General features: G+C 43.1%; 1 protein-coding gene and 1 non-coding gene across 3 annotated transcripts; both read left to right on the plus strand.

The window, feature by feature from the left end:
* The first annotated feature begins 1,954 nt into the window (after positions 1 to 1,954).
* LOC6645648 (mediator of RNA polymerase II transcription subunit 13) lies at positions 1,955 to 24,899 on the plus strand. 2 transcript variants are annotated; one of them, XM_023177519.2, is made up of 14 exons: positions 1,955 to 2,142; positions 5,856 to 6,171; positions 12,271 to 12,364; positions 12,430 to 12,513; positions 12,777 to 13,225; positions 13,302 to 14,031; positions 15,106 to 15,573; positions 17,615 to 17,840; positions 17,952 to 18,745; positions 18,820 to 19,808; positions 19,866 to 23,977; positions 24,055 to 24,169; positions 24,237 to 24,355; positions 24,416 to 24,899. In XM_023177519.2, the coding sequence occupies exons 1-14, from the start codon at positions 2,074 to 2,076 to the stop codon at positions 24,797 to 24,799; spliced, it is 8,949 nt and encodes a 2,982-aa protein (XP_023033287.2). In that variant the 5' UTR covers positions 1,955 to 2,073; the 3' UTR covers positions 24,800 to 24,899. The 2 variants fall into 2 exon arrangements, with proteins under 2 accessions (XP_023033287.2, XP_046867834.1); XM_047011878.1 differs by lacking the exon at positions 15,106 to 15,573 and having other exon boundaries at positions 1,956 to 2,142.
* On the plus strand, positions 12,550 to 12,697 carry LOC111519017. The gene has a single exon (XR_002724202.1). It is a non-coding gene; the product is annotated as a small Cajal body-specific RNA PsiU6-40 (non-coding RNA).

The raw sequence follows: 24,899 nt of genomic DNA on the forward strand, positions 1-24,899 counted from the left end.
GCCTGCTCGCTTGCTTGCTCTCTGTCTCTCCGTTTCTCTCTGTTGGCAAAAAAAAAGAGCAAAAGCCGCTATTCGCTAGCGCTCTCTCTCATGAACTGACAAATCTTCTTTCTCTCGCTACTCGCTGGTTCCCACCAAGCAAAAGCAAAGCTAGGCGAGCAAAATTTCCATTGTGTGTGGCGATGTCGCGTCGTCGTCGTTTGCTTTTGCTGTGCCCGTTGCCAGAGCCAGAGCCAGCCAGCAGCAGCAGCAGTAGTAGCAGCAGCAGCAGAAACAGTCGGTTTAAAATTTTCTGACTCGTCATTTGTGCTGTGCGGTGTTGTGCGAAAAAAGAAGAAATAAAGTGTATATACACATACATACGTATACATTGAGTAATAAAGTATAAATAATTAAAATGTAACAAATACGCAATAACCAAATCTAAATCACTTTCAACAATAAAAAAGAAAAGGGTTCGTTATATTCGATTTTTCCACCTCCAAAAACTTTTCGCGACCGTGTAAAGTGCAAAGCAAAATTAATCGAGTCTCCCTCCTCAACTGTGTGTCTGTTTGATTGTGCGAGTACATTTGTCTCTCTGTGTGTGTGTGTGTGTGTGAACAAACTTTATTACTCATCTGCTGCTACGCTAGTCTTTTTTCCTTTTATTTTTTTTTTGTTTTTAAAAAATATTTATTAAAAAAGAAAATTTGAATACAGAAAAATGAAAGAAGATGCTGGAAAGTGAACAAAACATAAATGGCGACAAGCAGCAGCAAGCAGCGCCGTGTTATTGAGGGGGAGACGGATAACAACCGCCTGGGGTGAACAAATGAACAATTTGAATAAACTGTCGCCGCAAATAAAAGTAAAAAAAAAAGAAAAAGAAAAAACTACCTATTTTATTTTTTGTCTACATCAACGATTAACGAAAAACTCAACGACTTTCATCGTCGTCGTCGTTGTGCGTCGGTGTCGATGTCTCTGTGTGTGAGTGTGTGTGTACATGTATGTGTGTTTGTATGTGACTCGCTTGGTCTCGCTCTTCTTTGCCATCACGTCTGCCTCTGCCTTGAAAAAGGAAAAAAAAAAAGTTAATTTCGATGTGTGCGCGACGCTCTCTCATCAAAAACTCGCTCGTTCGCTCGCTCTCTATCTCTCTCTGAATCATATGAACGATCCACCCTTGTAATTGTGTATGTGAGTGAGAAAACCAGCAGCAGAGGCAGCAGCAGCAGCAACAAATAAAAAACAATAAGAAAAATACTTGCTCTCTTTCTCTCTCCCCACTAATGTGTGTCTATGCATGTGTGTGTGTGTGTGTGTGTGTGTGAGTGTGAGTGCAATTTGCCGTTGTTTTACCTACACACCATCCATCGCTCTCTCCGTCGGCTCTCGGCGGTTGCTGACTCTCAACGGTTTCGAAATCTAAATTATTATTGTTTTTTTTTTCATTATTTTTTTTGTCTTTTTTTTTATTGTAGTAACAACAGCAAAATGAAAACTGCTGCAGTGCGTGGTGTATTTTGTTGCCAAAGCAAAAATTTATTTTAATTACAAAATCAAAGAAAGGAAAGAAAGAAAAACCTAATTCAACCAACAACAACAACAACAAATAAAAACAAAACCAACAAGAAAAACAAAAAGAAGAAGAAAAAGAAGAGAAGCATCAGAGCCCCATTTGTGTATCTGTGTGTTTGTTTTCCCCCCGCCCTAGTATTCCCTGTCCCCCGTCAAAACCCTCCTACTCTACAATATTGCTCCTCTTCTTTCTTCTATCGTCGTCGCCGTCGTCGTCGTCTCTGTGTGTGTGTGCATGTGTGTCTTCTATATGAATCAATAAAATATACACAACAACAAAAGAAAATCAACAGCAAATGTGCAAAATATTAGTAAATCAAACAGCAGCAACTACAACAACTACAATTGCATCAAAAACAACAACAACAGCTGCAACACCAACACCATCAACTTTAACTACAACTATAACAACAACAACAACAAAAACCACAAAGCAATCGAAATCAATCCAAAACACAAACTTGAGAAAATGAGGTGCTGCTGTTGTTTAAATAAAACAAGCCAAGAACTATGACGCATCAAAATCATCAGACAAACGGCGCAAGTTTGGAGGATTGCCATACAAACTTTTATGCCTTGGTAAGCAATAATATCAGATATACATACAAATATATACCAATACATACATAAATATAAAAAAAATCTTTGTAGAAAATTATATGTAGGTCAGTGACAAAATTGTGATCTAACTGCCACCGGTTTTTGTGGGTGTGGGGTGGTGTGGAGATTAGAGGGGTATTTTCGTTTGAAAATGGATGATCTATCACCTTAACTTACACTTGTTGGTTAGCCATGTGTGTGTGTGTATGAGTGAAACTACAATTTGTTTGCCGGTGTTTTAAACGAAAACACAAAGAGAAATGTTTTAATCAACAAATAATATTTAATTTTAAATATGCAAACCTAAAATGCATTTACAACTGATTACTTAGAAATGGGCCTTGATCTCAACAGGTTGATTCCGACTATTAATAGATTTCTGTTGTATTTATCAAAACTCAACAGAACAACAACATCAAATTATAAACTCTAATTTACAATTTATGATTATAGTGAAGCAAAGGATTCGAGGAAACAAATTAAAGGGTTTTAGTAAAAGAAATTAATAATTTTATTTTACTATTTTATAACAATAGTTTAACTTTTTTGGGGTAAATGAACTGAAGTAATCTTGCCTGTCTGTCTGTTGTAGTGTGAGAGGAGGGCGGTTCGTTTGTCATATATACTCTTCGTTTACCGTTAAAACAGCAACAGGGTATGCACGAAGAAAAAAAAAACAACTGTTGACATAAAGAGACACAATGTTTTGTTTTGTTTAGCTTTGACGATTGTGGAGTAGGGGAGAATTCCTACTATAAAATGATTTCAAACTTGTTGTTATTAGCCAGTAGTCGTCTTGTGTTGTTTAGTTAGTTTAACTATTTATAAAGTGAATTGTTATATTTGTTTAGCTATTTTTAAGTAGTAAGTGAACAAAATAGTTAGTTTCTTGGCAACACTGGTTCGCCTGCTGTTGTCGGTCCGTCCGTTCATATAACAGGTTCTTCAACTAGTTTCTTCTTTCTGTCTTTCCACCATAAGGTGGCATATTTCTTTAATGAATCTTGAAGTAGCAGCGGAAAGCAAAGGCAAAAAAAAAAACAACAACAAAAAAACCAACCAAACGCGGACTGCCGCAAAGTGGAAAAACTGACAATGACGACGACAATGCGTATAAGTCAACGTGCTCCACTCGCGGCCAACCCCCGCGCGCGCTCTTCTTTCCCCGCACACACTCTCTCTCTCTCCTATGTATATCCAGTCGTCCCAAATACCCGCTTCGCTCCACTAGTGGAGGCAGAGGCCGATGCCGATGGCGACGCCAACGAATGCGGCAAATACGAAATAACGAAACAATAACAAACGCGCGAAACTTTCTTTGAGAAATAGAGGGAGAGCACAAGCCAGCGACACCAATGTGAAAGAGAGGGAGAGGCAAGTATGTGTGTGTGCGAGAGAGAGAGGGAGCTTGAACTTGAGAGGCACGCGCGCGTGAACAAACACAAGTAAAGCATGTCGGAATGATAACACACACCAATACAGATATACACAACACACACACACACAGAGTGAGAGAGAGGCAGAGATGTAGAGAGAGAGAGAGAGAGTAAAAGAGAGCACTCTCATAATACACTCGCAATGCAAATGTGGCCCATAGGCAGCAGCACCGAAAAGCTGAAAAAGAAGAAAGGAAAACAAAAAAAAACAAGAAATATATCTCGAGCATAAAAGCCAAAGGCAGGCAATTGCAAGTGTTGGAGATTGAGTATGAAAATTGCAAATACACACACGCGAGCGCGCACATATGCAAGATAAAGATAGAGATACAAACGAATGACGACAACGTAGACAGATCACAAAAAGAAAAAAAAAATAAATAACTCTGACTGCATTACAACAATGTAGAGAAACGACTGGTGGGCAGAGGGTTGGCGGCCGTTAAGGCAACGGATGGAAAGGAGAAGTTCAAGAAGACGGTAGTAATATGGTTATAATGCGATAGCAAGCGGCGGCTGCGACGACGACTCTGGCGGCAGCGGCGCTAGCCCAAAATAAAAGTCAATAAATAAAAGAACAAGGCGCAAAGCACAGCACAGCAAGAAAAGAAAAAAAAAGCACAACTATAGCGAGTGTGTGTGATGGTTGGTTGGGTGGGCAGACAAAAAACGAGAGCGAAAATGAAAACACACAAAAATTGCAAAAACGGAAGAATGTGGAACATATTTGGATCGGGGGGATACGACCGTCCGACCGACGACACTCGACTTGCCATCGTCGACAACGACGACGTTGTTGCTGTTGCTGAGCGATGGTGCGACGCAATGCGGTAAAAGGAAAGGGGTGTCGGCGGGGGGCAGTGAGTGGCAAGTGTGAGGGGGTAGGGGAACTACATCGGCAGCTAGTCGGCATTGCCAGCCGCCGCCATAGCCAGCCATTCGTGTGGTTTGGGGGAATACCTCTTGGTATCGTTGTTGTTTCTGTCTCTCTGTGTTTGTATACATACATACATGTGTGTGCATGTTTTAGCTCGTTGTGTGTGTGTGTAAGGTGCAGTTATTTAGCTCTATCTCAGTTAAAACGTACGCGCGCCGCTCTTTTAGGCCAAGATTGTTGTTGCTCATTGATTTGTTGTGTGTTTGCAACACAGAAGCAACTTGTTTCTTATGAACGAACAACAACAACAGCTGCATACGTAAATACATATGTACATACATACATATGTCCAACACTTACTCTCAACGGAAGCCGCCAAGACGACAACGACCACGACGACGATGACGGTGACGACCCTAAGAAGCAGCAAGCCAGCTCAGCTAGCCAGGCCAGACTTAATTTAGTATTTTTTTTCTTCTGCTTATTCTGCTGTTTCTTTGTAAAGAGATTGAAGAAGAAGCTTTGCTTTGCTACTTCTTTTGGTTATTATTACAAGTGTAGTAAGGAATGCGGCGTGCGTTTTGCAACACTGTGCATACATACGTGTGAAGCAGCGGCGAAAGCGCGCGAGTGTAGTGTGATCGAACGATAATGAAGCCTTAATATCTCAACATCAACTGATTTGGAAAGGAAAAAACGGTTAAAATAGAATAGCCAGATCTCTCTCTCTCTCTCTATTGTTATTATAATGACCCTTAAAGAGTAAAGATCAATTCTTGGTTATTTATTTTGTTGTGATAAAAGTTCATGCAGGATAATTAAAAAAAGGAACTTAACGGAATAGCGAAGGTCACTGACTTTGTCCAGATATTTTAGACAACGGAAGAGAGAGAGAGAGAGAGAGAGTCATTAGAGGGAAGCGTTTATTTAATTATTGTGACATTAGCGGTGGTCAATAACTGATATGATGATGGCTAATAGGCCCATGATCGATTAAATAAACGGAAGCTTACTCATTAAAGTAAACGGTTTTCATCTTAATACAGCAGTGGACGGGGAGGGAGGTATGCGGTGGGAAATTTGTTAAAATTATAGTATGTTTACATATCTAGTTGATATTATTAAAGCTTTATAGATCTAACCAGCGATTGCTTTTAAAAACCTCGAACAATATTGATATTTTGATATACTGAGAGAGATAGATAGGCTACCAACACAAACCTGCACCTGATTGACAATCAATCCATATCTATATAATTAGAGTGTAGAATGGATATGGGTATCGGGTTGGGGTAAGATTCCTTATCTCGCTTATGACTTAATCATAATTAATATCACATTTTCTCACTCTCTTTATATATATTTCTATCCATTTACAGACTGATTTGTGTGGAATAAAATGGCGCAAGTTCGTTAATGGGGAACGGCCGAATGCATCTAGCGATCCATTGGCCGATCCAATCCTTCGATCCTATTCACGATGCATGCAAGCGGATATGCTATGCGTGTGGCGGCGTGTGCAATCCACCAAACAGGATAACACCGATCCGAATGCCTTAAATTTTGAGATTACCACATCGACGAAAGTACACCCGCCTTTATCGTTAGCCGCCGCCAAGGAGTTGTGGATATTTTGGTATGGCGAAGAGCCTGATCTTAGTGATCTGGTTGATGCTGAATTACTGAGAATAGCGGGTAAGTGAAAAGCAAATAAACAAACCCACCAAAAAAAGATACAAATCACCGATAGGTGAGGGGGGAAAAAAGAAACATGTCAAACTCTTTTACTCTCTCCCATTTGTTCGCTCTCTCTCTGTTCCACACTCACCCACATACACACACACACACAGCATAGCCAACTAGAGATTTATAGACACACACACAGATACTTCTGCACATTTTACACGCCGCCGCTTGTGTGCAATGTGATGAATTTAATAAAACTTCAAGGCCGCGCAGCTCATGCAGCGCGCCGCACCAAAAACAAAAAAATACAAAAAAAAAAAAAAACACACACACATACATACAAACACATGCGAGCAGATTTGATTGCTGCTGATGCTGCTGCTGCTGTTGATGATGATGATGATGATGATGATGATTATTTATTCCCCTTTAACGTCACTCACATTCAGAACGTCAATCGTAGGCGTAAACGTCACCTGTCATTTGCAATGTTTTCTATCTAGCCCCTAGCGCGCTGCTGCTCTCTCTCTCTCTCGCCTTACTGATTTTTCTCTTCTCTTTGCTTGTTTGCTCGCCTATTTATGCAAAAAGGGTGTTTGCTGCTCTCTCTCACTCAGTGAATGGCTGGCGTGTGTGTGTGTGTTGGCTCTTTTTTTGTTTTTTTTTTGTTTCTGCGCTCTCTCTCACTGTGTCTCTCTTTTCTGTCTGTCTGTCAGTATGTCTGCCGTATGTCTGTGTGATATGTGTGTGGGCGCTTTGGCAATTCTTTTGTAGGGTTGTTCCGCCAATATATGTATGTATGCACACACATACACACGAATAGCGCCGCTGCTGCTGCCATTCTGGTCGCCGTCGCATCTGACAAGATTGGCCTTCGGGTCTCTCCTCGAGTCTTATCAGTCTTTTTTTTTTTTTGTTTTCTTGCGTGTGGCCACTACTTCTATTATCTCTGACCGACAACGACGACAATCATCAGGAACAAAATGAAGAAGAAAACTATTGTAGAATTAGAATTTTGGGGCTGGCTAGCAGCTAGTACTACACTACTACGGCAAATTCCATTAGTAACCGCAGGTTGTAACCTTCGTTCGCTTTCTACCTACGTCATGTCGGCGTTTCATTTTACTTTTTACTGTTAGGTTTGTCAGTGTGTGTGTTTAAGTGTGAGTGTGTATGTTGTTGATAAACGTTTCTGTTTCGCGCGCGCTCGCTCTGACTTGAGTTGAATGCACGTCGTTAAATTGTGGTGAAATTGTTGGTGACCCCGACTATACGACATTGCCTTGTTGTGTTTTTTTGTTTCATTATGTTTTTGGTGTTGTTGCTGTTTTTGCCTGATTCTTAATGGCAAGGACATTGACTAATTGCATTGACATTACTTTGTCTCGACGACGATGCTGTGCCTGTCTCCTCTCATTCGCGCAATATCATTTCATTTTCTTTTTATAGCACCTTTTACTTTGTGTGTAACTGTCGGTCTGGTCACCAAACAGAAGCGTCGCTCGTCGGGCACACATACAAAACGGGCAAAAAAAAAAAAGTCTGTGTCAGTTGTGTTTTGTATTGTTGTGTGTCTGAGTCCGTGTGAATGAAACTTTGAAATATATGTATGTATTTATGTATGTAGGGTTGTTTGTTTTAAGTGGGAGGGGGGAAGGGGAGGGTAGGTAGGTGTAGCACTGAAGAGAGGTGTCTAATGCTCCGTTCATGGAGAAGAAGTAGGCTTGTAGCAGGGCTGAAAAGAAGAATTGGAGAGAAAGCAGATGTAAGACGGTGTTGGTTATTGTTGCTGACTTTGGTTTTTGGTTGAGTTCCACATCACAACATACAGGGGCTGGGGTTCAGTGGTTTCTAGCTTATCAAATTCGAAAGTACATAGTTGAAATACTTTGATAAACTCTAAACTCTACGACTTCCAACAAAACATGCTTAGTATGCAAATCATAAGAGTGGATAAGTTAATAACAATATGACGATTTTATTTTATTTTTACTTAATCTACTTAAAGCTGTCTCTTGAATATTTAAAGTTTGAGTCAAACACCATCCGGCTAAGTCATACTTAAACGTTTGACACAGTGAAAGAAGGGGAATTTGTTTATTTTTCATTGAGTCTTTTTAATGTAAATCCAAACAAACTACTTATATACATACATATGTATATATATGATAGACCAAGGTTAGACCAACTCTTCTTCACACATCAACTAATCCATCCTTCTTTTGCGTGGTGCATTCATCTCGTCTTTCTCCTTTCTAATAAAGGCTTTTACATTTTTTGGTACAACACACACACAGACAATTAGACACACATATGCATGTCGTATACATATGTGGGCGCCACAAAATCTCAATGCTATTCTGATGGCTAACTGCTGCTGCGCCTGCCGCCTCCTTCTGATACTCCATCTCCATCTGCTGCTGTAGCCATTTTAGCTTAAACAGCTGTCACTTTGTTTGCCTTTGGCTGTTTGCATGTGTGCGTGCTCCACAATTGGAGCTAGTGGAATTACGATGTGCCTTGTATTTATGTATCTCTACTACACACAAACATTTGTATATGTATGTACCGCGGGGGCTCTCTAGAATTCTCTTTCGCTCTCTCGGCTCTGTTGATGTTGCTAGAGCAGCTCTCATTTGTGAGCTTAAAACTGGTTTGCAAGCAAGCTTAATTACAATGCGCTTTGCTGTTGTTGTTATTGCAAATTTATTTTTTGTTGTGTTTTTTCTTATTATCTGTAAAATTTTTTTTTAATTTCCTTTTTTTTTTTTTTTTTTTTTTTTTTCTTTGAGTCGAGTTTGCTAGAGTGTGAGTGAGGTTGAATTAACTTGACTCTTTTTACCTGTTTTTTGTGTGTGTTTTGTGCTTATTAAACAATTTTCTCAGCCGCAGATTATTGACCTTGATTAAACACATTTGTTGCTGCTTTTGGCCATTCTCCTTGGCTTGTTGCATGCAATGCAAAATTTATTCTCCCTCTCTTTCGCTTGTTCACCACTCACTCATTCACGATGCCTCGCTCTCTTTCTCAGTAAATTACAACTTTATTAAACTGTTATTACACACACAAACGCGCACGTATAAACAATAGATGGAACGAGAGAGAGAGAGAGGACACCATTTGTCACCCGCCTCTTCTTAACACGTCATTTTGCTGTGGTAGCAAATTTTTAACCTAAAATAGCATTTTGTTTTTTATATATGGGCCACAAACAACAACAAGAGAGACCACTGCAGAGAGTAATGGATAGAGAGAGTGACACTGTTGCCGTGAGCGAGTGCACGCCTAGCGGCACTTTTAGTTCCAAACAACACATCTTCTTTATGACCGAAAAGCTTCAAGCCAGATACATAGATACATTCTCTCCCACACACACACACACTTGCACACAATTACTCGTTAGTTTTCATGTCGGCGCTCTCTGAGTATCTGCAATTTTTGTGTTTTTTTATTGCTCCTCTCTCTGTAGCTCTCTTGTGTTTCTCTCTGAGCGAAGAGACAATAGCGTTGTGTTGTCGTCGACGGCGGCAGCAGCAGCAACATGTGCACAAACCACACGTGCTACAAAAAAACACCCACACTTGCACACGCACGCACACACACACGATTATATAAAAGGGAGATACATACATACATTCATATATGTATATGTATTTGGAATTTGCATTGAGCAGTCGCCGTTGTCGTCCGATTCGGATTCCTGTGTTTTTTTGGGGGGCTTTTAGACAAAGTTCCAAGTTATTGTTGTTGCTTCTCCAGTTTTTGTTGCTGTTGTGTTATTATTGTTGGCGTCATTGTCGGGGGCAGTAGTCAGTTAGTTTCAGTTACTGCTGCTTGTTGTCGAACTTGTTGTTGGCTTGCCATTTCCTTTTGGCTTGTCGATTCTTCTTTTGTTTGTTTGCTCCACAGAAAGAGAGGAGAGAGAGAGAGGGAGACAGAGCGATACGTAAAGAAAGATAGAGAAAAGAATAGCGCTGAGGCTGCAATAAATGTTACCCCTTGCGGGCTTTTAGCGAGCTTTGAACTTTTACCGTTGGTCGACCGACGCCGCTGAGAGTATGTGACCTCAGAGCCAGGCCAAGACAGGCCAGGCCAAACCAGACCAGCCGGCAGAGTTACAACATTCCTTTTTTTTCTTCTTCTTGGCCCAGACTCTGCTCTTCTCAAGCGCGCACACATGCATAGACACGCACTCATGAATACTTATACATAATCGTACATTGCCCTCAGAGGAGACGCAGGCGACGACAAAAAAAAACTACGCGCTGATCTCATTGAAAGAAAAATATACAAAAAGGAAAAAAAAAAACACACTCACAATGACGCAGGCTTGTAAAAACAGCAGCAGCAGCAGCAGCGGCACCGACAACAACAAAAACAACAACACACAAACATTAAGAATGGTTGTAACATAAATTTACACAAAGCAGCAGGCAGCAGTAGTAGGCGCTGCAATGTTAGAGCCAGCTACTCGTTACTCGCTCTCACGCGCTCTCTCTACGTTACTCTCTCTCTATCTCAATTTGTTTCTCTCGAGATGGCGTTTTGTTTTGTTATTTATAATGTTGTTTACCTTTACGTAATCTTTGCAACATTTTTTAAGTCAAAAGTGGCGAACGAGAGGATGTATGCAACCGTATGAGGGGGACAGAGGAGGAGTAGGAGTTGTAGGACAGAGAAGAAGGCAAAGTAAAAGCTGTTCGGCATCTTGTAAAAATCATCAGCGCGTGTAGGTGGCTGTTCCTCTCTTGGTCTCTATAATTTACTCTCTGGTTCTCTCTCTCTCTCTCTGTCTCTTTATTTTACAGTGCCCCAGAGTGTGTCTGTCTGTGTGTGTTGAGATGCTTGGAATTTTCCAAAAATTTCTTTTCTCTCTCTCATCCAATCATAACGACAACTATGTATTTACTCGTTGTGTGTGTGTGGTTGCCTTTTTGTTTTAAGTGGGCATTTTGTTTGTGCTTCCGCTTTGGATTTCCCTTCCCTACTTTGTAGTCTTCTGCTTCCCCCCACCCTCACCTTTTTCCATTCTATCTCTTTCGTGCTTGGTTATTCGTATTTGCTCACATTTTCATATGAGCGAGCGAACAGTCTTTCCTTTTCCACTCATGTTTCTGTTGTTTTTTCTTCTTCTTCCAAATGTTGTTGCATTTGCATACATAGACGCACATACTTGTTCCACATATGGATTGCCCGGATTTTAGTCTTATTAGTAGAAAGTATAATACCCTGCTCTACCACCCAACCGCCCATTATTGTTCTTACCTCCATACCACCCCAATTCCTCCTTTATCACCGGATAATTGTTTGTCATTCAAATGCAAAACAATAACAAAATTAAGTTTCCGACGCATGCGCAGGGCATCGATCGTTGGTCCTCCATCTTTAGAGGGGTAACGGGTCGCAAAGGAGTGTGAGGGGGAATTACAAGCGACGGCAGATGACGAAGAATACGACGATGGTTTTGCGTATTATTATTGTCCGGCCAGAAATAGAGAATCAGCAGTTTTGTTATTGTTTCTTCACTAATTCGATTTGTTTTTTTCCATAACGAAGAGAGTCCCCTAAATGGCTATATGAATTTTTCCATTTTTTGTTTGCAACAATTCAAAATAATGGGAAAACTATTTACGAATTAATTCTCAAATTTTGAGTAAAAATATTTATCAACTATGTTAAGCAGCATAGATTAAATATCAACATTGCCCACCTTAAGCCACAGATACACTTTCCTTTGCTTTTTTACTTTTCAATTAGTGTCCTTTGTTTAGTTTTTTCCTTTTGAAAATAAAAATATAGAGATAAAGAGGGAAATAAAAACACCCTTCAATAGAATTCTGGATAGCAATTGTGGAAACCATCGGTTGTCCGTCCCGATATTCCAAAAAAAAAGTCCCATTAATTCATTCTCGTTGATTGTTAATAGCGATTAACGCTATCTCCCGATACAAAATAAGATTATTTCTTATTTGATTCGTTAATGTTCCATGTATATTTATAGTGGTTTTCAGTGGGGCTAATGTTAAGAATATATCTTGAATTACTGCTAGTCAAAATATATGTATGGATTTATTAATAATAATGATAATTTTTTTTATTATTTACAGCTAACCAACCACTTTGGAATGGCACCTGGAAGGGGGAACTTACATATGAGTGCCGTTCGCTGCTCTTTAAGGCTCTGCACAATCTCATGGAAAGGTAAGTTGTGAATTGAACGAATAAGAGATACATATAATAATCTACTATCCTCCTTACCTCCTCAGATTCGTGCTCACCAAGGACATTGTGCGTTTTGGTAAATGGTTTGTACAACCTTGCACCTCAAGCGATCGTCTGTTTGGACGTAGGTGAGTCGTCAGTTAAGAAAAGACCATTGACCATTGTGCGTGGGAAGCCAATTAAACTGAAATGCAAGTGATGGAAATTGCTACCATTTGTTTGACATTGAAAATGGCATCCTAGAGAAAATAATAAAAGGAACTCTGTGCGATTGCATTGAAGCTTATGGAATCGCATCGTTCTTCCTGTTACAGATCAATATACAATTAATTTTATCTTCTATGATTATCTATCAACAAACGATTTATTTATATAAATTTGTTTTTTACAGCTCGCAACATTTGTCCTTCTCGTTTACGTTCTTTGTTCATGGGGATACGGTTTGTGCCTCCATTGATTTACGAGAACATCCCGCTGTACGTCCATTGACCAAAGAGCATTTAGCTGATGCAGCAACTGCGTTTGCTGCGGCTAGCAGTGCTCAATCCTCTGGTAGCAATGGCACAACTGGCGGAACAACGGGACAAAATCAAGAACCGAATACCAATTCTGAACCACTGGAGGCCCCTGGCAGCAATGGGGAGACAGCTAAAGCATCCAAACCAGCTCATGCTAGGAAGGTGATGTTGGCTCCCTTTGGTATAGCTGCTATACTCACCGGCAATAGTTATAAGGCCACTGATCCCATGGCCGAGAAGATACTAGAGGATTGGTCATCGTTTTTTCCGCTCTGCAATAAGGATAATACAGATGTGCCACCTGTAGTGGAAGTGGTATCGGGTAAGGACACTCCCCATTTATCCATCTACTCATTCAGAGATTACCCATGATTCTAATTTGTATTTAATCATTACAGGTGGTCATAAGATGTATCATCCCACGAAGTATGTACTAGTCACAGATCTGGATGATATGGAGCAGATGGAGTTTGCCGAACTGGACAAGGCACGCTCGGCATCAGCGGCGGCTGCTGTTGCGGCGGCAGCCGGTGAGACAGCTGCTCTTGCCTCAGCAGCAGCAACAGTTGCTGTATCCTCATCGTCGTCTGCTGTTGCTGCTTCCACGCAAGCGATGCCACTGGCTACTAACAACAACAACAACAACAACAACAATGTCTCAGCCACCTCCGCCGCTTCCGCCGCCTCCACCGTCTCTGTCGCCAATGCTGCTGCCATCGCTTCACGAAAAGCGACAGCACCTCAGGCGATCAGTGCTTTGGAGCGTTTAACGTTTCAACCCTACTACGATCAACGTCCAACTTCGGGTTTCAGCTTCAATACCAACAATACTCATATACCCCCATCGGCTGCTATCGAAATGCCAGAGCGATCCTGGCAGGATTGCATTATGAATACATTGCAAATAGATGCGACAGCCACAGCGGCAGCAGCAGCAGCGGCAGCGGCGGCGGCGTCATCTGCTTCAATCGGCGGTGGCGGTGATGAGGATGAACAGAATAAACCACCTCCAGCGGATTCCAAGCAATTGGTACAACAGCAAATCCAGCAGCAACAGCAACAACAGCAACGTCAAAAGCTTTGGAAATTTGTGGATCCCATGCAAAAGGCGCCCTGCATATGCACTAAGTAAGTTTTAGCTATCTGAAAAATATCTAAATACAAAAACAAAAGCAAACTTTTCCCAACGGAGAGTAATAGTAGTATGTAACCATTGGATGAACAAACACTAAACCGTGAAAAGTTGAGTCATCTCTTTATGGAATTTCAATTAAATCGATTGACTAAATTAAGTTTAAACCGTCAAAATGTCTGTAACACCTGTTAATCAATCTATCGTGTCTTGAGAACGAGTGAGATGGCAAATGCTTGTTGCCACCCAAAAATTTATCCACTATATATAGTAGCCGAATGCTGCTGCTGTTATAGTTAGAAAGTATTTGTCAAATCAAATTCTTTAATTAATTCCCTTTTGAGAGGAAACGACAGAGATAGGATGCAAATCTGTTGTGTGGCTCCATTGAAATTCCAAAAAGAGTTCTCTCTCAACTTTTGAATTATATTTTGCTTATCTTATGGTTATGATAATTGTGTCAGACTTTGCCTCTTTACCTCTTAATCTTCCAACAACTACAACTACAACAACAATAACAACAACAAAAATATATACAAAAGGCGCGACAAACAGTTTCTCCTTTTCTTTGTTTTTTTGATTTTACTTTTTGATTCGTGTAGTGCCTACTACTGTTCTATTTATTTAATTAATAATATATACATATATATATTTTTTTAAAATATATAATTACTATATAATTATTTGATGTACTTTTGGAGATATATATATATATATAAACAAAACAAAAACAAAAAAAAGTTTCCGCTTTGATGACAGCATGCGCCTAGGCCTACAATTGAATCCTGCTACGTAGTTCTATATATTTTTTTCTCTACCTTTTTTTTTTTTGTTGTCGATATGAAAATATATATATATATAGAGATATATGCATGCGAATTGGGCACATAGTTGTGTCTATTTTAATTATATATATATATACTCAGTCTAGCCAGTCAGCTTTAAATTTATTAGTAAGAAAGAAAGAGAGAGAGAGGCAGTTTAAAATGATGTTTGAAAAAATTATGTTAACACCAACAAATCCCGCCCCACCCCAAAAAAAAACCAAAAAAAAAAAAAACAAATTTCAGCGCTCAATGTGGTGGCAGCAGTAAGCGTCATCATCATCATCATCAGCAACAGCAACAGCAACAACAACTACAGCCGTTGGGGTCGCCTGCTTTACGTGCAGCTGGTGGTGGCAACATGAAATCCTCTTTCCATCAGCATCATTATCAGCGTCCAGGCACACCTGCACCTGTATCCTCAGCAGCGGTAATAGCAGCAGCGGCGGCGGCAGCTTCAGCAGGATCACATCATTCCACTTCTTCCACCAACACCAACACCACCAACAGCAACAACAACAACAACATTTCTTCCACCTCCTGCTCGTCAATGATGACTGCCCTCAAGCGTCACATTGTGCCGTTTCACAAGCGTTTACCCAATACTCTGACGTCGTCGTCCTCGTCGTCGTTGTCATCGTTGTTTAAACCCAAAACCAACATCAACATCAACAACAACAACAACACAACAGACACCAATATACCAAAACAAAGGTTTGTGTTGCTGTCCAGAGCGTCGTCGTGTGTGGAGCGTGTGTCCTTATTTATATTACAAAAAAAAAAAAAAAAACAACTTTGTGCTGCTTAATATCTCCTACTTCCTTTCTTTTTTTATTTCCTATTTTCATTTACTACTTACCCACCGACACCCACACCCACACCCACACACACACACAAACACACACAATGCTCTGTTGTGAATTTTGTTTTATAATTTTCATTTAAAACTTGTTGGTTGATGATTTCTTGCGCGCCTATCTCACATGCTCCTCCTAATCTTATAATTTCTTTGATACTCCTTTTTGTTTGACCAACACACACACACACACACACACAGACAGACAGACAGACAGACAGACAGACAGACACAACATCCATTCTCGAAACAATTTTCATTCACAAACCTTTTTTAATCACACATTGCCCTTATATGGAGTAGAGCAGCAGCAACAACCACAACAACAGCGTTCACCTACTACTATATTACTCCTACTATTTCTACTACTACTACTACCACTACGACCACAGTCAAACCTTCCACACCCACACCGACTCAAACACACACACACACACTATCTACTTAGCTTAGCCTAGCAGCAGCAGCAGCAGCAGCAGCAGCAGCAGCAGCAGCAGCAGCAGCAAAGCAAAGCAAAGCAACGCAAACGCCGCCTTTTTATATGCAAATTTTTTCTAACTGTACTCAATCCATAATTTTGGTTTATGATTTTTCCCCCTTTTTTTTTTCTTTTTGTTTTTGTTTTTGTTGATTTGGTTTGGTAAAATATTTCAATCAGATATCATCTATGAACGAAAGGTGCAAGGGTATATGGAAAGAGAGGAGTGGTTGGTGGGGATCAGATCATAACACAGATCTTTAAGTGAATAAAACTAAAATATAAATAATGAGCGTTAATATTTAGATACTTTGTTATCCATGATCAAATCGTGCATCGTGCTCTTTTGGGACTCTAATGATTGGGATAAATTGTTAATTAACATAAAACTGGTATAATATTTATTGAAATAGAAAGAAAGTCGTCCTTTCCTCTTGATTATATTGAGATCGGTTTTTGGAAATACACACACACACACGCACACACCCACACACTTTTCCATATTAATCATTCACAAAGGTTTCATTTTAATTGAAGAAAGAGGAAGTTCACCTTCCACCATGCCTTTATGTCCACCACCGTCGCCTTCAGTAGCCGTGGCCATTGTCGTTCATCCATTTGCTTGAGCATTTTGTCATTTGGCGAGGGAATTAATAACTTGGTTTTGGTGCATGCGCTCGCTCGATCGTTCCCTCTTGACTCTTGCGAATGAATCCTTACCCCACTCCGCTGCTCCACGTTTAGCCACCGTGTGGTGTAATAACCTCCTTTCATCATCTCTTTTTTATACATTTTGTTTTTGGCTGAATTTTTGGTTATGATTTGTTTTGATTTTTCTTTTCCTTTTTTTTTTTTTTGTAGTATGGATATATTGTAAATAACGGTTGCATATAATATATATATATATATTTAAATATTTTTTAGATTCATGTATACATACATATACATATATATTTTTTTATGCTCGACAATTGTGTTTCACCTACAAAAAGGTTTATTCTCCTTTAATTTTTCACTTATGGTTTTTATTGGATGTGGTTTATTTATTTATTTCTTTTTTTTTTTTTTGTTTCGCTTACCATTTGTTTTTTTTTTTTATTTTTGGGGGGAAAGTGCCCCTAATATATAAAAAGAAAGCATCATTAATAATAAACAATTTCCTTTTACGTTATATACTCAAAAATATATTATTAATGATTAATTAATTATTATAACCAAGTGCATATATAAATATACTACTTAGCTACAGCTACATTATTCGTAGTTTTTGAACATTTTGTTGTACATAACTAAAACATTTTTAGTTTTTAATTGAACGAGAGAGTTTCTTTCGTTTTTTTTTCTTCTTCCTTTTTTCTTGTATTTACAATGTGAGACTTTCTCTAATCAATTGCAATTTGTTTAATTTGTTTCTGTCACAGACATCTGACTGCTGGTGGTGCTAATGCTGGAAGCGGCAGTGGTATTGGTGGCACCACACCACATGGAACAGCCCATGGCGGCGCCTCGCAATACTTGCGCAATTCTCTGGGAGGCGACTCATCTATGCCAGCAGTGGCCTCAGTTGAATCACCCGCCACGCCGGCGCCCTCACCACATCCAAATTCGGCACATTCGCAGCCCACATCTGTGCCACCTGCAGAGCAAGTGAGTGCAAGTGAAGGACCACTACCATTTAATATCTATTTCTCTTCCCATATGAAATTTGATTAATAATATTACTTTCATTTTGTGTGTGTGTGTGTCTGTGTTTTACAGCTACTCAATATGAGTCCACATGCCCCCACATCAGTTCCGAATCTACAGCAACCTCCCACGCCCATTGATCATTTACTGGACAAGAATACACCAGCTCCGACGCCCACAGATCAACATGATAATAAAAGCATTACAGCCTCCCCATATGTCCATCAAACGCCCAGCGTTGAACCGCCTTCCTACACAGAGCATAGTGGAGGAGGCGGCGGTGGTGCTGGTGGTGGTACAGCCTCCCAGCCCAGTCTCAGTGGACCTGGAAGCGTGCAACCCAATACGCCCACAGCATCAGCAAACACACCAGGCGGTGGCAGCGGCGGAGGTGGAGGAGGAACAACAGCATCCTCAGGTGGAGCAGCTTCAACAATAGCAACAACAGTAGCTTCTAATATTCTTCCATCTGTTGCTTCTGGTTCGTCATCATCAGCATCCGCAGCGGCAGTAGCCACAGCGGCGACAACAGCAGCACAATGCGGTACAATTACAGTAAAAAAGTTGGAAATGCAACAACAAGCATCAACGGCGACGTCAACGGCATCTGGTGGAGGAATGTCTGGTACATCGCTGGCCTCGGTTATCAAACAGGAACCGGGCTTGAGTGGTGGCAGCAGGCCAGCGGCAACAGTCGGCACAGCGGGAGCATCTTCGACAAATGCTGCCGCATCCACAACAGAAGCAATTAACAATTTGCTAAGTCTTTACAAGCCGCCACAATTGACGCTAAAGGATCCCGATAGTTATTACGATGAGGAATGGCTAAAGGAAGTGGTCTATGACTTTCGCTTTCAAGAAAACTGGTGAGTATAGAATGCAAATTTACAATTTACGAGCCAATGGAATGTTAAAATCTCTCTCCATTTCACTTATGTAGGGATTATTTGCCTGTGAAAAGGCCAAAGTTGGAGGATCCTTCAAAGCAACGTAGGCCGCGATATTCGAAAAACTTATACGAGGGTCACACGCATTTCAAGCCATTGATGCCATCACCTGGTTCAGTCTATGGCTCTCAGTTGCTCTCCCTGGATCTTCAAGCGGCAGTTGGCGGAGGCAGTGGAATATCCGGTGGCAGTGGCACTTCAAACGATGGTTTAGTTGGCATTGTTAATAGCAGCGGGACAAGTGGAGGAGGTGTCGGCGGTGGTGCCAGTGGAACTGCCGGCAGTGGGACAGGCAACGGCGGGATCGGTGGTTGTGGCATAGGCAGCGGCGGCGGCGGCAACAATTCTGCCAATGGAGGCAGCGGAGCTGGTGGCGATGAGCCCGACAATGGCAATAACAACTATTTCCAGGGATTGGACATCAAAACGGAGCCGGGTTTGCTATCGCCATCATGCAGGGAAACCAAATCATCTAATACGGGTGGCAGCAGCAGCGGCGGTGGCAATAATCTCTTCACCGCCGAAGGGCTTAATCCCTCATTAAACGATCTGGAACAGTTGTTCGAAACGAGCTCCAATGACGAGTGTAGCAGTGTCCAGATACACACACCGCCCGATTCCAATAATCCTTCGAATGGAGGATGCAGCACCGTGACCAATACCATTGATGAGCTCAAACGAAGCACTGCGGTAACTAGTGCCGTTGTGATTGCTGCTGCAGCAGCTGCAGGATTGGCCAATTCTGGAGCGGGCAGCATACAGGCCGAGGATCTGACAAAAATGTTTCCCACGCCGCCATCCCATGAGCAACAGCATCCCAATTCAAGTCCCTGCCAGACAGATGTTGTAATGACGGATCTCAGTGTGGACACCACCAGTATTATGGCCACTCCAGCAGTGGCGGGAACTGCAGCCACCGCCACAGCTCTAGTGCCACTTGGCATCTCATCCAGTGTTGTTGGTGGTGTTGCCATCGGTGGTGGTGGTGGTGGTGGTGGTGGTGGTGGCGGAGGCGGCGGGGTTGGCGTTGGCGGTGTAGTCCTCAAAGTGGTCAAACAGGAATACAACGTCGAATTGGGTAGTCCTGTGGAAGAGCCCATTGATGATTGGACCTATGTGTATCGTCCGCCACAGCAAGAGAAGTTTGTTGGCTCCTCCCGCTATGCCCCACTCACCAATTTGCCTAGCCAAACGCTGCCGGCTTTGAATATTCCACCCAATTGCTTCTACAAGCCTACCTGGAGCACACATAAATCTCGAGCCGCTTCGTTGGCCAAGGCAGCCGCTGCCCAGCAGCAGCAGCAACAGCATCAGAAGCATCAGGCTCTCCAGCAGCGTATACAATTGCACCAACAGCAGCTTCAAATGCATCAGCATCAGCATCAACAGCAGCAGCAGCAGCAACATCTGCAGCAGCAACAACACCAGCAGCAACAACAACAGTCGGCAGGAGCCGGGTCGTCCCATCCGCATCAGAAACATCAGCAATTACAAGAGCTTCTTCTGTCGAATGCACCAAGAACTCCTTCGACAGCTATGCCCTCACCATCGACATCAACAGTACCCCAACCACTGAGCAGCGCTGGCAGTCAGTTGCTGTTAAATCAACTGAATTGCCCCCAAGCACCGCCAGGCAGCTCAATGCAGCAGCTAATGCGTGCCGGAATGTCACCCATTTCACCGGGGCCTGTTGGGGTTGGCACCGTGCCCTTTCCGCGCAGCAGTCCCATGCATAGGCAGACACCCACACATCCACCACCACCATATCCATACGATTTGGCTGTGGTCAGTCCGGCCACATCGACATCTTCGTATTTGAATAAACAATTCAACTCACAGGAGCCACATCCGCATTCACATACGCCGCAGGGCAGCATGCATCATATGCAAGGCGGCGCCGGTGGCGGCATGGGAATCCATGGATCTGGCAATGGACCAAATGGTGCTGGATCAACGGTTGGCGGTGGAGCAAGTGGCAACTCCCACCTAAGCATGATGCATTACACAGGCGATGCGGGCATTGCCAGTGGCAGCTCATCAGCAGTGAGTGTCCCATCTAGTAGTCTACTGCAGGAGCTACCCGAGGTGAATTCGGTTCTGGTCAACATTCTGCTCTATGATACGGCATTGAATGTATTTCGGGATCATAACTTCGATAGTAGCAGCGTTTGTGTGTGTAATGCTGATACCCAAAAGATTGGCAATATACGCGGAGCCGATTCGGGTGTTTATGTACCATTGCCTGGCGGCAGTTTCAATCCATTTCCGACGCATTCCTCTACCAGCCATACGGCTAATTCAGCGGCAGCTGCGTCATCTGCCCAAAGATTACTCAACGGACCGAGCTCCTCGTCATCGTCATCGTTTGCTGGTGGTCTAAGGATGATCAGTGCCTTTGGTGGTTCACCTGCCTCTTCCTCAATGCCCGGAGCTGGCTCTGGGCATGGGCATGGGCCAAATGGAGGCTCCAGCTCGTCATCGTGCACTCCACCCAGCAGTAATCCGCATATAACTGGCTATGTGGACGATGATCCCGTTGATTGCACCTGTGGCTTTAGTGCTGTGGTCAATCGTCGACTATCGCATCGCGCCGGTCTCTTCTATGAGGACGAGCTGGAAATAACGGGCATAGCTGATGATCCGGGCAAGAATAAACAACCCACATTGCTAAATCTCATCCAGAGTTTGAGTCGCCGACAACAGGGCAAACTTATGCCGGGCGAGACGAATTCCTCGACAGCCTTGGAGAAGTCAACGGGCGTAGCTACTACTGGTCAAGTTGAACAACTGGCTCATGCCATATTCGATCTGCTGCTGGAACAGTGCTCGATTATCCAGACGTCCAGCAGTTCTGTGCATCGTGCCGTACAATCGCATCGGCGACGCATGTCTAGGCAACGACGTCTATTTGGAAATAGTGGAGCACCGGCTGCTTCAATGGCTTCCATAGCCAATGTCTTGGAATTCATTGATGCCCACGATGTGATCAGTTTGGCCCTGGAGCAGGCACGTCTCGCCTTTGAGAGTCAGCGGATGGACAATATAATGGACTTCCATGGTGGTAGCAATCAGCATAGTAGTAGTCAGCAATTGACTGCATTCCAGGCTGCTCCGCTAGCGTTGCGTCAAAAATTAGCCATCCTGGGCAGTGGCCGACTCACAGTGCACAAATGGCCCTATCTGCCAGTTGGATTCACCCGTAGCAATAAGGAAATCGTACGCACCATGAATTCCATTCAGCCCATGCTGCAAAATGCCTTTCACTGCAAATCACGAGGCGGTGCGGCCGGTTCCAAGGATGCTAGCTCGTATAATACTGTAAGTGGACCACTCACCTGGCGACAATTTCATCGTTTGGCTGGCCGGGCATCCGGACAATGCGAACCTCAGCCCATACCATCCGTTGTGGTGGGCTATGAGAAGGACTGGATTTCGGTGGCACCCCATTCCATACACTATTGGGACAAATTCCTGCTGGAGCCATATTCCTATGCCCGGGATGTTGTCTACTTGGTGGTCTGTCCGGATAATGAGCATGTGGCATCATGCACCCGCTCGTATTTCCGTGAGCTAAGCAGCACGTACGAGATGTGCAAATTGGGTAGGCATACGCCCATTCGTGGCTGGGATGGCATCCTTCAGGTGAGCTCCAGTCGAAGCGGCTTACCCAACGATAGGGAGGGACCCACACCGCTGGATGATTGGTTGCGGACCTTGGAGCATGCACCACTAGCCGAACAGATACGCCGCTATGCAGTGGCCTTCCATCATCAATTGGCACCCTATTTGAGTCGAGTGGCCACTGACAAGACATTGCTTAATCCACCAGATGGTAACAGCAGCAGCAGCAGCAATATTGGCGGTGCCGGCGGCAGCGGCTCATCCAAGACTGGAGGATCTGGCCAACATTTGGGTAACTCTTCTGGTACGGAACTGCCTACGGATGCTGCCATTAAACTTGAGCCGGGTACGGAGCAACAGACACCTGTGTCATCGTCATCTGGTCAGCAACAACAGGACAACAGTCAGGATACCAAACCCGATATTAAGGGAGCTGGTGGAGCCAATGGAAATGGCAGCGATTCAAAGCCAGCTCTAATTCTCGGCGATCCACTGGGTGTAGGCGAGACACTGGAGGACATTAATCCATCGGCAATTGTCCTCTATGTGGTAAATCCTTTCACCTTTGCCTCAGATAGCTGTGAATTGGAGCGTCTGGCCCTAATTGCCCTACTACGCTGCTATGCGGAGCTACTAAAAGTCATTCCAGATTCGGTACGTGCGCAGATGAACATTCAGATTATATCACTGGAGGCCGTTATGGAGCTGGGACCGTGCGGCAACCGGAAACGTTTCTCCGATGAGATCAAATGCCTGGCACTGAACATCTTCTCTCAATGTCGTCGTCATCTCGTTCATGCGCAGTCGGTGAAGAGTCTAACCGGTTTTGGCACTGCTGCCAATATGGAGGCATTCCTAAAAACCAAGGATGAACCGAATCGCAAGGCCTACAAAATGTATACAGCTCCCTTTGTCTTGGCCCCCATGCACGAGAGGAACGACAAGACGGATTTCTCAAGGGCAGCTGGCAGTATGCATGGCCAGAACGAGCATCGCTATTCGGTGATGTATTGCAACTATTGCCTGAGCGAGGATCAAGCATGGCTGCTGGCAACGGCCACAGATGAACGCGGTGAGCTGCTTGAGAAGGTGTGCATCAATATCGATGTGCCCAATCGTCTGAGGCGACGCAAAGCACCGGCCCGGTATGTGGCCCTCAAGAAGTTAATGGACTTTATAATGGGTCTCATTTCGCAAACACCGCAAATGTGGCGTCTGGTCATTGGACGCATCGGTCGCATTGGTCATAGCGAGCTAAAGTCCTGGAGCTATTTGCTTAGCAAGCAACAATTGCAGAAAGCCTCTAAGCAATTCAAGGACATGTGCAAACAATGCACCTTGATGTATCCGCCCACAATCTTGAGTGCCTGCCTGGTAACCCTTGAGCCTGATGCTAAATTGCGTGTCATGCCGGATCAATTTACGCCCGATGAACGATTCTCTCAGATATCAATGCAAAATCCGCTATCCACCCCACAGGATGTGACCTGTACCCATATACTGGTCTTTCCCACCAGTGCTGTGTGTGCAGTAAGTTAATTGAAATGAATCTTAATTCAAAATTCGACTTAAACTCATACATACCTATACGTTTCTCTTTCCTGCAGTCCTTTACTCGTCAGTTCCAGAATGAACCCCCAGTGGACGATGATTTTCTCACATTTGAAGAGGAGGGTAATGAGGAGTTTAGCGATGCCGATATTGGCGACATCTTCTGGGACAGTAAGTACAAAACCTAGTTGTCGGGTTTATCTCATCTAATCTCTCATGTCTCGTCTTTAACCCCCAGCGGCTCACATGGATCGTGTGTCACCGACTGGCAGTCCGGGACGCATGGAGGATAATCGCAGCTGGCCAAGTGCCGGTGGCAATAATTTCAAGTGTAGTCCACCCCAGGAAGTTGAAGAGGTAAGCCGACGGTTGCCACAAGCATAAACCTTTCTATATCCTTATCGTATTTGCTTTTAGGTTGGTTCTTTGAATCAGCAGCCCATTTCGGTTGGTTATATGGTATCGACAGCACCAACGGGTCGTATGCCCGCTTGGTTCTGGTCAGCCTGCCCCCATCTGGAGGATGTGTGCCCTGTATTCTTGAAGACAGCTCTACATTTGCATGTGCCCAGTATACAGATTGCCGATGATATGTTCAATCAGACCAATGCCCATCAGTCGGCCAATGATCATCCGCTTGATTCCAGTCTGACGGCGGATGTCTTACGTTTTGTACTGGAAGGATATAATGCTCTCTCCTGGCTGGCATTGGATTCCAATACGCATGATCGTCTCTCATGTCTGCCCATAAATGTTCAGACGCTAATGGATCTGTATTATCTAACGGCTGCCATAGCCTAAATGTCATCTAGCTAACAGCCTAGCAATAGCAAAAATATCGTCCGACCGTTCCACACAACAACAACTGCAGCAGCAGCTAAATTAAACAATTGCAACAACA

This window comes from Drosophila willistoni (genome assembly GCF_018902025.1).
Source record: "Drosophila willistoni isolate 14030-0811.24 chromosome XR unlocalized genomic scaffold, UCI_dwil_1.1 Seg143, whole genome shotgun sequence".
In the NCBI taxonomy this organism is placed as follows: domain Eukaryota; kingdom Metazoa; phylum Arthropoda; class Insecta; order Diptera; family Drosophilidae; genus Drosophila; species Drosophila willistoni.

Excerpts from the sequence above, each read along its gene's own strand:
- LOC6645648 (XM_023177519.2), top strand. The coding sequence starts at position 2,074 with ATGACGCATCAAAATCATCAGACAAACGGCGCAAGTTTGGAGGATTGC. Across the intron at positions 2,143-5,855 it reads ATACAAACTTTTATGCCTTG|ACTGATTTGTGTGGAATAAA; the intron begins GTAAGCAATAAT and ends ATCCATTTACAG. Across the intron at positions 15,574-17,614 it reads ACCAATATACCAAAACAAAG|ACATCTGACTGCTGGTGGTG; the intron begins GTTTGTGTTGCT and ends TTTCTGTCACAG.